The following is a 14,643-nucleotide window of genomic DNA, read 5'->3' as shown; positions in this document are numbered from 1 at the left end:
GCATTCCACAAGTGTTGGGAAGGGGGTTACAACCAAAAAGGTCCTCTCCCTGTTGCCACCCTCAGGTGTTTCTTGTGGGGTGTAAGGAGAAAGGCCTCAGATGATGTTCTTTTTGGGAGAGGGGGCCAGTCAGGTATCCTGGTACTAAGGCTTTGTAAGTTAAAGCCAGAACCTTGAATTGGACCGAGAAATCTACAGGCCTCATCCCCATCAGCATTCTGCAGCAGCTGCTATTTCCAAACAGCCTTCAAGGGCAGCCCTGGGTATAGCTCATGTCATCCCTGTGAATCCTTTGAACCACACACATCTCTTGTGCAAAGGACCTTTCGGACTGCAGTATTCAGGATCCAAACATCTGCTTGAATCCTGCAACTACAACTGTCTTGAAATTCTCATCTCATTGAGAGGGAGCCAGATGCTAACTTAGCTGGTTACTCTAAATGTTGTCCTCTTGATTGTAAAAAACAAAAAACCTCAGAGTGGTTTACAAAAAAGGGAGGAAAAACAATGAAATTATCAGTGAAAAACAATGAAAAACTACTTAAAATCTTCAAAAAAAAATATTAAAATCAAGAAGCTAAAACCCAGTTTAAAACACACATCAACATTGTACATTTCTGGACAGGCTTGCCTAAACATAAACGTGTTTTCCCAAACAGGGAATGGGGTTGCCTGGTGTCAGTAGGCAGGGAGGTCCAAAGATTGATTTCTTACTAATAGCTGTCACTTACATGGTAGCGAAGCCATCACAAGTGATGGGAAGCTGAGTCATGCACTCTAGGACATTGGAATTTATCGCTGCCAGGTAGGAGTGCATCGTGTCTTGAAACCAAGAGGCAAGGAATCCTGCGCTCTGGACCCGGGGGTCTGCCTTGATCTTTTCCCATGCTGCATTCAGCAAGAAGGTTTTGGCTGTCAGTGAGATTTGGTCCCCAGAGACCTAAATAGAACAGAAATGTGGAACAGTTGGTGCTCAAGGAGGAGAGATAAGTGGGGTTAACCTGGCACTTTATTTTTGCAACACGTATCCAAATTATTGCTACACATCACATGGCTGTTATTTAAAAATAGAAGGCTAGCTTGCTGGATCAGACCAGAGGTCCATCTGGTCCAGCATCCTGTTCTCATAGAGGTCAACCAGATCCCCATGAGAAACCTACAAGCAGAGCCTGAGTGGAACAGCAGCACTCTCCTCTCCTGTGCTTTCCAGCAACTGCTATTCAGAAACATTACTGTTGGTGCTGACCTTTAAAGCCCTAAATGGCCTCGGTCCAATATACCTGAAGGAGCGTCTCCACCCCCATCGTTCTGCCTGGACACTGAGGTCCAGCGCTGAGGGCCTTCTGGCAGTTCCCTCGCTGCAAGAAGCCAAGTTGCATGAAACCAGGCAGAGGGCCTTCTCGGTAGTCGCGATCGGTGGAACGCCCTCCCACCAGATGTCAAAGAGAAAAATAACTACCAAACTTTTAGAAGACATCTGAAGGCAGCCCTGTTTAGGGAAGCTTTTAATGTTTAATAGGTTATTGTATTTTAGTGTTCTGTTGGAAGCTGGCCAGTGTGGCTGGGGAAACCCAGCCAGATGGGTGGGGAATATATTATTATTATTATTATCATCATCATCATCATCATCATCATCATCATCCAACCATGGAGTCAGAGCATAGCCATTGTGGCTAATCGCCATTGATAGACAAGCCTCCATGAATTTGTCCTGTTCTCGTTTAAAACCATCCAAGTTGGTAGACATCTTTGCCTCCTGTGGGAGTGAGTTCCATAGTTTAACTATGTGCTACATGAAGAAGCCTCTTCTTTTCTCTGTCCTGGTCAACTGAGCTGTGCCTCTTTAATGCCCCCTAAGCTAGCTCACTGCCCTCAAGCCAGGGGGAGGATGCTATCACACTGACAGTGCTAAAGTAAGATTCCCTTGCCACTCCAACCAGCTTCTGTTTGTGAAACAGGGCGATGGCACACTCCAGTCCTTAGCTCAGGCAACAAAACGTCTTGGGACCACCCAGCTTATTCACCATTCAAAATAGCACAGGCAGCATCATCAATCAATCAATGTAGATCTTGATATACGATGCGTACTGCATGCACATGCACACACGCACACAACATTAGTTTTATAATTCTCAGTTGCTCAGCTTTAAGCTCTCTGCTTGCAGTAGGGTTACACAAGTTAAAATCCTGGGGATGGGAGAGTTGCAAATGCACAGGAGATCCTGGTCTGAGCTGCAGGGCAATTTGGCTTTGTGACCCTCTGTTCCTTTGCAGCCCTATGATTCTGTACAAGTCTCCAGGTCTCACTGCAAAATCTTCCCTGCAAAATGTCTCTGGGGTGTCACTTTCTGAACAGAGCTATCCATTCGCAAACATACAGGTTGAGCAGAAGGGAAGCAAGCACAACGGGTCAGAAATTCTAGTTCCAAAGGAGCAGCCCTTATCCTACACACCTTATCTACCTACCAAAGCCCAGATGCAACACTGGTCTTCAACAGATCCTAGTGTCCACCAGAGAGGTCCTAACAGCACACAAAAACTAGGACCATTTTGCAGAACCCAAAGAAGGTCTTTGTGAGAGTACTACTTACCTGCAGATTTATCTCATTCAGAGCTGCCTGGAGTGTGTCTTTGTCAACATTTTCAAAGAGCATCAAGAAAGCCCCTTGTTCCAGCCGGGCCTCAGAGTCTGTGATGGAGCACTTGAGGATGGAGGCCAGCTCACTTGACGTCAGGTTGGAGATCTGTAGAGCAAAAGATGTATTTGTGTCATTTTCTGTGAATTATTTGCACTAGCAGTAGCAAAACAAGGTACTCTTTCAAGCCCCAAACACTCATCTTCACAGCTACATGTCTTTTAATAGGTCCAATCCTTCCCTTAAACTCTTCTCTGCCCTTGACAATAATTGCTCCCACCTTTTTTCTATGCTTGGCATTTTCATTTCCAGGTTTATTTTGTTTCCTAAATAACATTATTTGATAACTCAATGGAAGCTTCCCAAGAATTGAGCTTCCTAAACTGAAGCAAAGTACTGGCATGACATTGGCTCCATGGCAAATCGATTAAGATAAACTTTGCAGAATCTGAGCTGTTGAATAAGCAAACTTGCAAGACCTTATATACCAAACTGCATTATTTTGGATATTTAAAGCTGGCAAAGATACCTGGTCTGCTGAGCCACAAGCATACTGTGGCAGTGTAAATTGGCATGGTTCTTCAAGTGTGGAGTTTAGCTCTGCCCTGTATAAAGAAACACACAAGATTATAGATTATTCTGCCAACCAGTCAAATACATTTCATCTCACTTTTGTCTACTGAAATGATTAAATGATTCAGCCTACAATTCTCACATAGGTATAAGCCTCATTGAACAAAGTGACACTTCCTTCCAAGTAAACTCACATTTGATTGTATTGCCAACTTACTGCTTTTTGTTTTTTAAAAGCTGCACAACATAAGGAGTGGGGCTCCTTATTCATTTCAGACAGACTTTCTTGTTTATTTAAATAGTTATCAATAGTTAACAATTGCGCCCATCATGTAAATACAGCAAGACATGTATACCACATACAAACTGACAGTCACTCTGACAAAAGCATCATTCAAGCTGGGGGGTGTTGGAAATCATATTGTAAAGGCTTGTCTGAATAATACAGTTTTCAACAGATGCCTGAAAGTAGGCAGGGATTATTCCTGTCTAGTTTCTACTGGCAGGGAGTTCCACAGGGTAGGCTTGGTCCCTAGTAAAGGCTAACCAAAACTCAGGAACACGGGGAACCACCAAAAGTGTCCCATCAGAAGAGCTCAGTGATTGAGGTAGTAATCAGATGATCCTTAGGGCCCAAGCCCTTTGGGCTTTGTGAATTAACACAATAACCTTGAATTTGGCCTGGTAACAAATAGGTTAGAAAAAAATTAGACCCTAGAATGAGTGGCCTTATAGGGGCCCTCTGTAGCTGAATGTTGAGAGATTCAGGACAGATTAAAAAAAAATATTTCTTCACACAGTTAAACTATGGAATGTGCTCCCAACTTGGGTGGCTTTAAAAGGGGACTGAACAGATTCATGAAGTAGAGGGCTATCAATGTCTTCTAGCCATGATGGCTATGCTCTGCCTCCAAAGTTAGAGGCAGCAATGCTGGAAAGCACAGGAGGGGAGGGGAGGGGTCCCTCATGTGAATTTCCCACAGGCATCTGGTTGGTCACTGTGAGAACAGGGTGCTTGACTAGATGGGCCCTTGGCCTGTTCCAGTAGGCTCTTCAACATGGAGTCACTTTGCTGCTACCGTCCTCAACTGCTGCTCTCTGGGCCCTCATCTGGGAGGCCCCTGAGTTATGGAGCCCTAAACTTTGGCCCAAGGTCCACCTTATACCACCAGCACTTAGAATTCTACCCCATTCGCCTGTACCTGTTGATGGAGGAGCAGTAGGTTGATGCTGTGAAAACAAACAGACAAAAAGTAAATAATCACAGTGTTCTTATATTTGTTTTTTAAAAACAGTTGCTTTTATCTATATTCTGGTCATTTCATTGCCTGCCACCTTTGAAGCCTGGCTTGTAACCAGAAGCAATAAAATATAGTATTTATTTATTGAGTAAGTGGCATATCTATAAACATAAATAAATCTTATGAGGCTGCTGGATCCAATGCAACAGAGGAGTCAGAACCCAGTGCACAGCTATACGTGTTTCAGTCAATCGATGCAACACAAACGAGTCTGGGTTGAATTACGGCTCTGGTGAATCAACCCTCCTTGCTTCAGTTAGGAGACATCTCAAGCCACAGCAGTTTCAGCACCCTGGACAGCAGCCCCATTCCCAGGGCAATAATGAAGCCTCACTTAGGGCTCCTCTACACTTTGCTCGTCCCATGCCTAGAAAGTACAGGTCCGAGAGGTCTTCTGCTTCTCCCAAACTTTCTAGGCATGTGTCCAAGTGGTTTTCCATTTGCCCAACCATTTTCCCCAGGAAAACCCACTCTTCACCACTGAATTTGTGGTAACCTCAATTGACTTTTGCTCCCATTCAGTAGTAAAGAGGAGGTTTTCCCTGGGGGAAAGTGGCAGGACAAGCAAAAGTGCAGCTTTACTGTCTTCTTGTGGGGTACAATTTAGCATACTCTGAACAAGCATAGTTGAAATTTGGGAAATGTTCCATTAACTTTCAGGCATCAAATTTCAATGCCTGTTAGCCAGATGAGCTGGTGGAGTTCTCAGCTAGCAGAATGGACTGTACTGTTTTAGAATGCAGGTGGGAGATGACATTTTTTAATGTTCTCTTGCATTTTTTTTGGGGGGGGACCCTCCAGATAGAAAGTTTGCACTTTCAAGGAGCAATGCTAGGAATTTCTTCCCAATGTGTTAGGTTTCTATTTGGAGAAAAGTTTTTCTTTAAAAGCATTCAAAGGTGCATTTTGTAACCTGAAGTGGTGCAATCCACACTACCACTTCAGGGTTAGCTATGATTCCTATATTGCAGGAGTTGGGCGAGATGACCCCTTGGGTTTCTTCCATGTCTATGATTTTACCACCTCATTGTCCTACATCTGTAGATCATTTCCACTGGAAAGAAGTGGGGCAAGGACAAAATCACTCAAACCCATGCTTTCTAGGCATGAGACAAGAGGAAGGGTGGACGAGCCTGTGACAAAGTACCAGGATGCTGGAACTGCCTTTCACATAAATAGATCGTTACATTAATGCCTTAGTCCGAAACAGCGCTCTGAGTTCAGCTTAACTTGTGTGTGATATTGGTCATGGGTCTGGATAATCATCTTCTTCCCACCCACTACCAGTCTGCTATAATCCCCTGACCCTCATTTTTGTGACAATAAGATAAAAGTAAAACTGATCTTACTTACAGATTGGAAAGGCCGGACACTGATTAAATAGAAGAAAAAGACAAGTGGTCAGAAAATCAGGATTGCATATTGCTCGTATATAGAGCTGGATCTATTCTAAAAAGCTAGTGCTGTGGAGGGGTCAAAATGACAATGATGGGAAGAAAATCTCCCACACAGGGGGGAGGCGGAATGTTGCATCAGAGTGTTCAAATAAACATTGCTCTTGAATTGTTCGGTCATTGTTCACCTGTGATGCAACTGGCAAGATCTTCTTCTGAATAAATGGTGCTACTTTCAGGACAGACACTAAACTGGCAAATTAACCCCAACAGCAAATGGATCATGTTGCCATTGTTCACCCCCCCTCCCCATACTTACTGGATTCAAAGCGATAGGATAGGATCGGCGAGAGCGATAACCATGCCAGCTGCCTTCCGTCCAGCCCCCTTGAAATGCAATTTGAAATAGTTAGAACATGTGAAAGGACTAGTCTTCCAAGAGTTTGCTTAAGGATTAAAGCAGTGTTGGCCAACATGGCGCCCTCCAGATGTTATGACTACAATTCCCATTGTGACTAGCGGTCAAGGATCACGGTGGTAGTAGTTCACAACATCTATAGGACATCACATTGGCTGCCACTGAATCAAAGCAGTCTGAGTTAGAGGCCATCATCACTTCTTGTGGCAGGGAGCCCCACAGATTAATTAGTGGTGTGACATAGCAGTCTTTTCTTTTGTTAGTCCAGAACCACCAGCCCCTCTGAATTTTAATGCTATGAGAAAGAGAGAGAAATGTTTCTTATTCACAAGTTAAGAGAATCTCCAGGATGGTCTGCTGTTACTGCAACGAATTTAGCTAACAGCACAAGTCTGCTCATGTCTACTGAGAAATACATTCAATGGGCCTTGTTCCCAAGTGAGTGAGTATAGGATTGCAGCTGAACAGTGCAATCCTATGTCTCTTTACACAGACATAGCTCCTATTGTGTTTGTTGGTGCTTCCTCATTAAATATTAGTGGATTAATCACATGGAGTTGTATCTAACGAAGTTTAACTTAGAGTAGACCCACTGAAATGAATGGAGCTGAGATAGTCATGGCATGGCCAAACCTCCAGAAGGTCGGGGAAGACTGATTTTAGTCAATTAATCTATTCTGCATAAATTTGCACAGAAGCGAAAACAAACAAAAAACACTCTGAAGTAGAAGCACAGCTGCTTTGATTGTAGCTTATTCAAGTAAGTGTTACAGCAGAACTCTCTTTCAGAAGATGTTCCCCATTTCCCAATTTATAGAAAGCTCCTTCCAATATGGTGCTTGCCACAACAGTCATTTTTTGTTAGCTACTTCCATTACAAGTAATTTGAGGCACTTTTTCAGAACCAGCTGCCTCTGTTAGGAGGGACTTTCTAAACAGCTAAAAATGTTTGATTGAACTGATTAATCAGCTGGACATTACAAGCTGGGCAATTAATCAGTTGCATAGAAAAGCCATGAGTCACTGCTTTAGTTTTCAAAGAATGTGATGACTGTGAAGCTGATTCACCTTCTAGCCCCACAAAAGCTTGCCAGAAAAATGTCTGTTTTGCTCACTGTGTAAATATTTACTTGGATGCATTTGATTATGTTAATTATTGGGGAAAGAACTGGAAAACCTACCTGAAATGAGTAGCAAAGTAAAGATCGCGTAAATGGGCGGGCCTTCTTTTTCCTTCATGGCAACTCAGTTTTCCAAACAGGCCTTCCTTGCAGTGCTATAAAGCATAAAATATGACCTCATAAGAACATAGGAGGGCCTGGCTTGTTGGATCAGTCCAGTCTCCTGTTCTCCCAGTGGCCAACAAGATGCCTCTGGGAAGCCTGAAAGACAGGGCCTGAACGCAACAGACTCTCCTGAGTTGTGCTTCCGACAGTGGAAACAGAACACAGTCATTGTGGCTAGTAACCATTGATAGCCTTATCCAATGCTTTTTCCCTTTAAAAATGTTTAGGAGTTGTCTCATTTTGACTCAAGAAAATCACCATTTCATAGTTCAAATCGGGGAAAATAAATACAATGAACAAAAGTACAAATATTCACAAAATATTTAGGGGTATGCATACCCCTGTGTACCCCCAGAAAAAAGCACTGGCCTTATCTAATCCTTTATTAACACAAACCAACTTGGTGGCCATCACTACATCTTGTGGGAGCAAATCCCATGGATCACCCAGTTCAGGCCCTCCCACCAAAGACAACCTTCCTTGCTTTCCTGAAGCACCCATGTGCATCCTTTTGAAACTCCACATAATTCCAGAAGTGATTTGTCACGAGGGTTATGAAGGAACAAGTCATTAGATCTTCCAGAGGGGCGTCTTCTGGGCCTCCTAGTTGCTCTTCTGTTCTAAGCTACAGTCAGAATCGCAAACAACTTTCAACAGTTTGAGAAGTATCACACTTTTTGTGTGCATTCATCTGGTTATGTTCCAATAATACTAGGAGTCATAGAATTGTAGACTCGGAAGGGACACTGGGGGTCATCTAGTTCAACCTCCTGCAATGCAGGAATCTCAACTAGATCATTCATGACAGGTGGCCACCCAACCTCTGCTTAGAAACCTCCAGAGAAAATTGCATGACATAGCAATTTAGTATTGATTGACGGCATTTATATTCCACCTTTTCCTCCAAGGAGCTCAAGGTGGTATACATGGTTCTCCCCCTCCCTATTTTATCCTCACAATAGCCCTGTGAGGTAGGTTAGGGTGAGAGGCAGCTGGCTTCATGGCTGAATGAGGATTTGAACCCCGGTCTCCCAAGTCCTAATATGACACTCTCACCACCACACCGTCTCATAGTGCAGATGAGGAAGGGACAGCTCACCCGAGCACACCATTTTCAAACCAATTCGATCCATTTTTAATCATTTTTTAAAGGGAGTGCTAAAACACTCCCCTGCCCCCAATTTTAACACCGGTTTCACAATGATTTCAATATTTAAAAGTGGAGGGGGGGAACAGAGAGGAATATAAACACAGGGATAGAAGGGATACGTATTGAAAACAGCTGGGTATTTATTTATTTATTTATTTTTTAAAGTGTTTTTATCCATTTAATTGTGTGTAGTTTTTTAGAATTAAAAAATTAGGCCACAAAGCACCATTTTTAAAAAACTGAATAAAATCTGCAGCTAAACTTTCACTGCCGGGAAAGTTCATGGAGGTATAGAGGGCTGGTGATTGGCTCAGCTGCTCAACACATCACATGACATGTCCAAACCACAGATCATCAACCCGTCATATAAGAGGAAAAGGGAATGAGGCTTAAGAAAGTTTAACCTAACCATCTATAATACAGAATGGGCTTGGTTGTAAATAATAATTTTTAAAAAATCAGAAACAGCTGGCATGGCAGGTATTATTATTATTATTGTTATTATTATTATTATTATTATTATTATTATTAGAATTTATATACCGCCCTATATCTGAAGGTCACAGGTTTGTACTACATCTCCCATCAGCCCCAGAATTGTATGGCTACACTGGCTAGCATTGTGCTGGGAGTTGTAGTCTGAAACATATGGAGGGCACCAGGTTAAGGACTGCTGGTCTAGATTAATAATTTTGGGGATATTTTAAATATCAAAAACCAGAATTAATATTCCAAGTGTTGGTAGCAGCAAAGCGGCCTATAGCTCAATACTGAGTGGGCAAATGGTCCTCCCAATGAATTTCTAATTTCTACTGTTTTAGGACAGGATCCAGCTGTTCCTACTGCCCCAAAAATTAAGGCACAGAAACGTAGAACGGCAAAGTTAGAAAGGACCCAAGGGTCTTCTAGTCCAATCACCTGCAATGCAGGAATCACAGCTAGTGTGTACAAGTTATCCCCATCCACCTTCTCTTCCCCTGCCCCTCCAAAACCCACCTTACCGTCAAAATGCCGTCATGTGTTCCGGAGGCTGGCAGGTGGACCAGTGTAAGTGTCACAGTCTCCCGTGACATCTCCTTTTATACCCAGGTCTCAAGCCACTGGGATGGAATGCAGTCAAGCCGTACAGGTGGCTGCTTTGATGCAGCTGCAAAGAACAAAAGAAAAGGGCCCCACCCTTCCTCCTGGGGCACCCTGGCCTTTGGGGCACATTGCACTCCCCTGCAGAAGGCTGGGCTCGCCATAGCAGAGGAAATTCACCTCGGTGGGAGCCAGTGGAGTGGCTGGGGACCAGTTGCCATGTGCCGCTCATCACGTGGTTCGCCCTTGGGTGCCTAGCTTTTTCTTTCAGAAGCAGCCAACATTCTTTACTTGTTTGTTTGCTTGGTTTAGTCTACTTCTGGGCTCACCTTACACTGTGCATGTTCACTCAACCTCTTCAAGCTGCAGAATTGGCACTCTTACAGGTGCTGCATAATGTTTGTTCCGCAGTTGTAAGGAACTGATCTTCGGAACTCCCTGGCTATTGACATCAGGCGGGTGTCTTCACTGTACTGTTTCCAGCTTCTGTTTAAAACATTTTTGTTTAGACAAACCTATCCAGATGTGTAGAAGTTACACATGTTTTCATCTGTCTCTAGCTTGGTATTGATTGTAATTCATTTTAGAACGTTTTCAAGTATCTGCTTTGTTTTATTGCTAACTAGCTGGGAGTTCCCGGGGCTGCCTGGGTATTTTTATTATTGTGGTTTTTAAAATGGATACTGCAATTTGTGAACCACTCACACTAAGAATTGGGTAGACTCAATCCAAAGTCATGTTTTGGTGTCCACCATCTTGATTCAAAATGGTGCCTGGCACTCAAGCATCAATGTAGAGCCCCTAATCCCCTCCAAGGAACCCTCATGCTGAGTTTGGTGATGATATCTCAAGAGGTGGCCAAAGCTATGTCAAAAAGTGGGCACAGACGTGCCAAAATGACATTTCAGTCCATCATCTTGATTCAAAATGGCGTCTAGTGTCCAAATGGTAATGGAGTCTGCCATCCCACCTCAGGAACCTTCATGACAAGTTTAGCAATGAAATCTCAAAAGGCATCTGAACATAAAGAGAACAAACGGACAGACAAGTGGTATATCAATTTTGCTAAATAAATAAATGCACTTCCACTATTTAGAGACTGCTTTTCACTGTGGATGTTCACAAAAGGTGTTTACATGACAATCAGTGAAACAATTCATGAATCAATCCCGTGCTAGTTCTACTGTGATAGGATATAACCAAATATATCAAAGATAGATGCAAACACACATCTAAATAACAACCTAAATTATAGCTAAATGTTGTTGCTGTTGTTGTTCAGTCGTTTAGTCGTGTCTGACTCTTCGTGACCCCATGGACCAGAGCACGCCAGGCACTCCTGTCTTCCACTGCCTCCCGCAGTTTGGTCAAACTCATGTTCGTAGCTTCGAGAACACTGATCAACCATCTCATCCTCTGTCGTCCCCTTCTCCTTGTGCCCTCCATATTTCACAACATCAGGTTCTTTTCCAGGGAGTCTTCTCTTCTCATGAGGAGGCCAAAGTATTGGAGCCTCAACTTCAGGATATGTCCTTCCAGTGAGCACTCAGGGCTGATTTCCTTCAAAATGGATAGGTTTGATCTTCTTGCAGTCCATGGGACTCTCAAGAGTCTCCTCCAGCATCATAATTCAAAAGCATCAATACTTCGGCGATCGACCTTCTTTATGGTCCAGCTCTCACTTCCATATATGACTACTGGAAAAACCATAGCTTTAACTATACAGACCTTTGTTGGCAAAGACAACAGGCATAGCAAAATAGCCTATAGCAATTATTATCTATTGCATATCCAACTATTAAACTTTACCCATGACGATTCCACCAAACATGGAGAAAACGAGCAATGGGATGTGAACATCTCCAACATATATCAATCTGTTCTTAAAAATTGGATTGAATAGATCAGGAGTTGGGTACAATTTTTTTTAAAAAAAATATTGCTTAAAATGCTTATCCAGGGAGATAGCACAGACCCATTTGTAAAGTAAATACGGTATGCCAAATATATTCAGGAATTGACATCTGCAGTATTTCCCCCCATTAAGCTACAAAATTGTTCTCCACATCCCTGTTGCATGTGCAAGTACAGCTCCTAACAAGCCACTGAACCTAGGGGGTTTTTCTCTCCCAGACCTAAGCTTATACTATGAAGCGGCTTGTATATATTGGGTAAAAGATTGGATAAAACTGGAGAATAGAGAGCTACTGGATCTGGAAGGCTTTAATAATTGGTACGGATGGCATTCGTACCTTTGGTATGGGAAAGTGAAAGTTCACAAGAGTTTCTTAGACCATATTTTTAGGGGACCATTATATCAAGCATGGGAAAGGAACAAAAACCTCCTTGAAAGAAAAACCCCATGGTGGATTTCACCAATAGAGGTCTTAACGATTAAGAAAATAAATATGGAGGAGATAAACGCCACCTATGAAGAAATGTTAAGAAAAACTGACCAAGGGCCCAAACTCAGACCTTATGAAGAAATAAAAAATTTATTCACTGGTTGGCTGCAATACCACCAGGTGAATGATTTGTTAAAAGAGGATAAGAGGAAGGCGGGTTTTGATGATAAAAAATCAAAATTTAATATAGAAGTAATAGAAGGCAATAATAAAACCCTGTCTAGAATTTATGATATATTACTAGAGTGGTACACAAAAGATGAGGAGGTGAAGGAGGCAATGATTAAATGGGCAATTGACTTTGGTTATAATATTGATTTTGAAAGGTGGATAGAAGTTTGGAATTGTAACATAAAGTTCACAGCATGTATGGCATTGAGAGAAAACATCTGGAAAATGCTATATAGATGGTACCACACTCCTGTGAAATTGGCCGAAATGTATAGATTAAAAGATAAGAGATGCTGGAAATGTGGCGAGGTGGAGGGTGACCTATATCATTTATGGTGGACATGTAAAAAGGTGAAAGGCTTTTGGGAATTAATTTATAATGAACTTAAAAAAATATTTAAGTATACCTTTCCCAAAAGGCCTGAAGCCTTCCTGTTGGGAATGATGGATAAAGAAATTAAAAAGGAAGATAGGACGATATTCCTCTACGCCACCACAGCAGCGAGAATTATGTTGGCACAATATTGGAAAGTGGAAACCATCCCCAACATAAAGGACTGGCAGATTAGAATGGTAAACTATGCTGAGCTTGACAAACTAACATGTAAAATAAGAGATCAGGATGAACAGAAATTTCTGAAAAATTGGAGTAAATTTTGGAAATATATTGGAATAAATGCTTAAAGTGAATTGACGGGGTTAGAACAATACGACCAGCGAGTGAATTTAAGACTATAGATTGAAAATCAAATACGTAATGGAAGGAGATACTTGATACTTATCAAAAGGATGGAGGGAAGTTCAGATTGTGTGTTGTTGTTGTTTTCGGATGTGTGGTTTTTCTTTTTTTTTCTTTTTTTGTAATTTTTTCTCTGTATTTTCATATATGTCTGTTTTTTGTGTATAACTTTAATAAAAATGCATTTAAAAAAAAAATAACAAGCCACTGAACCTAACTTTCCTAATGATAGAAGCTGTTGGACAGATTTCCTTGAGATGCAGTGGGATCTGCTACAACAACAACAACAACAATAATAAAATTTTATTTATATCTCACCCTCCCCAGCCAAAGCCGGGCTCAGAGCGGCTAACAACAGTAAAATAATACAGCATTCTAAAATCAATTCATTATAAAATCAATTCAAATCAAATTAATGGCATCCATTGGGCTAGAGTTCTGTGAAGAATTACCAAAGGTCAGACTGTGCCTTGGCCAAAGGCCTGATGGAACAGCTCTGTCTGGGAGGCCCTGCGGAAAGATGTCAAGTCCCGCAGGACCCTAGTCTGTTGTGACAGAGTGTTCCACCAGATCGGAGCCACAGTCAAAAAAGCCCTGGCTCTGGTTGAGGCCAGCCTAACCTCTCTGTGGCCCAGGACCTCCAAGGTGTTTTTTTCGAAAACCGTAAGGTCCTCCGTGGGACATACCAGGAGAGGCAGTCCTGTAGGTACGATGGAGATATTTCGACAGAGGCTGGGCATTCATCTGTCCTGGTTGCTGCCTCTGCATCCTGCACTTTAGATCCTGTATATAAATTCAATAAATAATAATCCTGCTTTGAGTGGGGTGGGGGTCAAACTAGATGACCTCTGAGGTTGCTTCCAACTATATAATCCTATGATTCCATAACCCAAGGTTAATTAGGACCATTAACACACATCATGCCAGAAACAACAGCCAAGAATCTGTTGCCCTTATGTTACTGATTTAATACAGTTTCTATGCCTCTTAATCATCAAAACCTTGAGAGTTTTCTCAAATCTGCCTAACACTTTCAGAATCCAACCTGCTAACAGTCAGTAGTTTTTTTTAAAAAAAAAAAGAAAGGAAAAAAATTGGCGCTGCTTCCCTGTTGGCCTTTACACATCTCACGTTCCCTTGAGCTTTGATTAATCCTCTCCCTTCATTCTTATACAACCTGTCCTTCGTCAAGTGAAGGGCAGAAATCATTGCATATTTTAAGGCTGTGTAACCAGATCAGCATTCTTGATGTGCTGTTCAAATTGTAGACAATCAAGATTTAAAGTGGGGGAGAGAGAGAGAGACCAGTTGACCTAGGGAGGCAATCAGAAACTCAGAAGATACTATTGAGCTGGTAATCTTCTGTTGAATCTCTATGTGCGTGCTCAGGTCAGAGAGTTTTAGAACCTGGCAACATGTCAAGAATTGGTTCTATGTCTCTGACTGTTCAACATTCTGAAGTGGCTGGTTTTCCTTATGAGTTGAGAACA

The 14,643-nt window shown here is 42.2% G+C and overlaps 1 protein-coding gene across 2 annotated transcripts in view; it reads right to left on the bottom strand.

Moving 5' to 3' along the window:
* The window catches only part of LOC309518801 (uncharacterized protein), a 61,478-nt gene extending 51,677 nt beyond the window's left edge, over positions 1 to 9,801 (bottom strand). For both annotated transcript variants that reach the window (XM_082199291.1, XM_082199292.1), the window contains exons 1-8: positions 9,760 to 9,801; positions 7,504 to 7,598; positions 6,224 to 6,291; positions 5,864 to 5,882; positions 4,412 to 4,439; positions 3,166 to 3,241; positions 2,592 to 2,744; positions 732 to 940 (exon numbers count right to left, since the gene is read on the bottom strand). In XM_082199291.1, coding sequence (XP_082055417.1) covers positions 732 to 940; positions 2,592 to 2,744; positions 3,166 to 3,241; positions 4,412 to 4,439; positions 5,864 to 5,882; positions 6,224 to 6,291; positions 7,504 to 7,561 — 611 coding nt within the window. In that variant the 5' untranslated portion in view covers positions 7,562 to 7,598; positions 9,760 to 9,801. The remainder of the gene's footprint in view (positions 1 to 731; positions 941 to 2,591; positions 2,745 to 3,165; positions 3,242 to 4,411; positions 4,440 to 5,863; positions 5,883 to 6,223; positions 6,292 to 7,503; positions 7,599 to 9,759) is intronic.
* Between the last annotated feature and the right edge of the window lie 4,842 nt (positions 9,802 to 14,643).

Source organism: Podarcis vaucheri (genome assembly GCF_965113315.1).
Source record: "Podarcis vaucheri genome assembly, chromosome: 14".
In the NCBI taxonomy this organism is placed as follows: domain Eukaryota; kingdom Metazoa; phylum Chordata; class Lepidosauria; order Squamata; family Lacertidae; genus Podarcis; species Podarcis vaucheri.
This window is presented reverse-complemented; position numbering and strand designations above follow the sequence as displayed.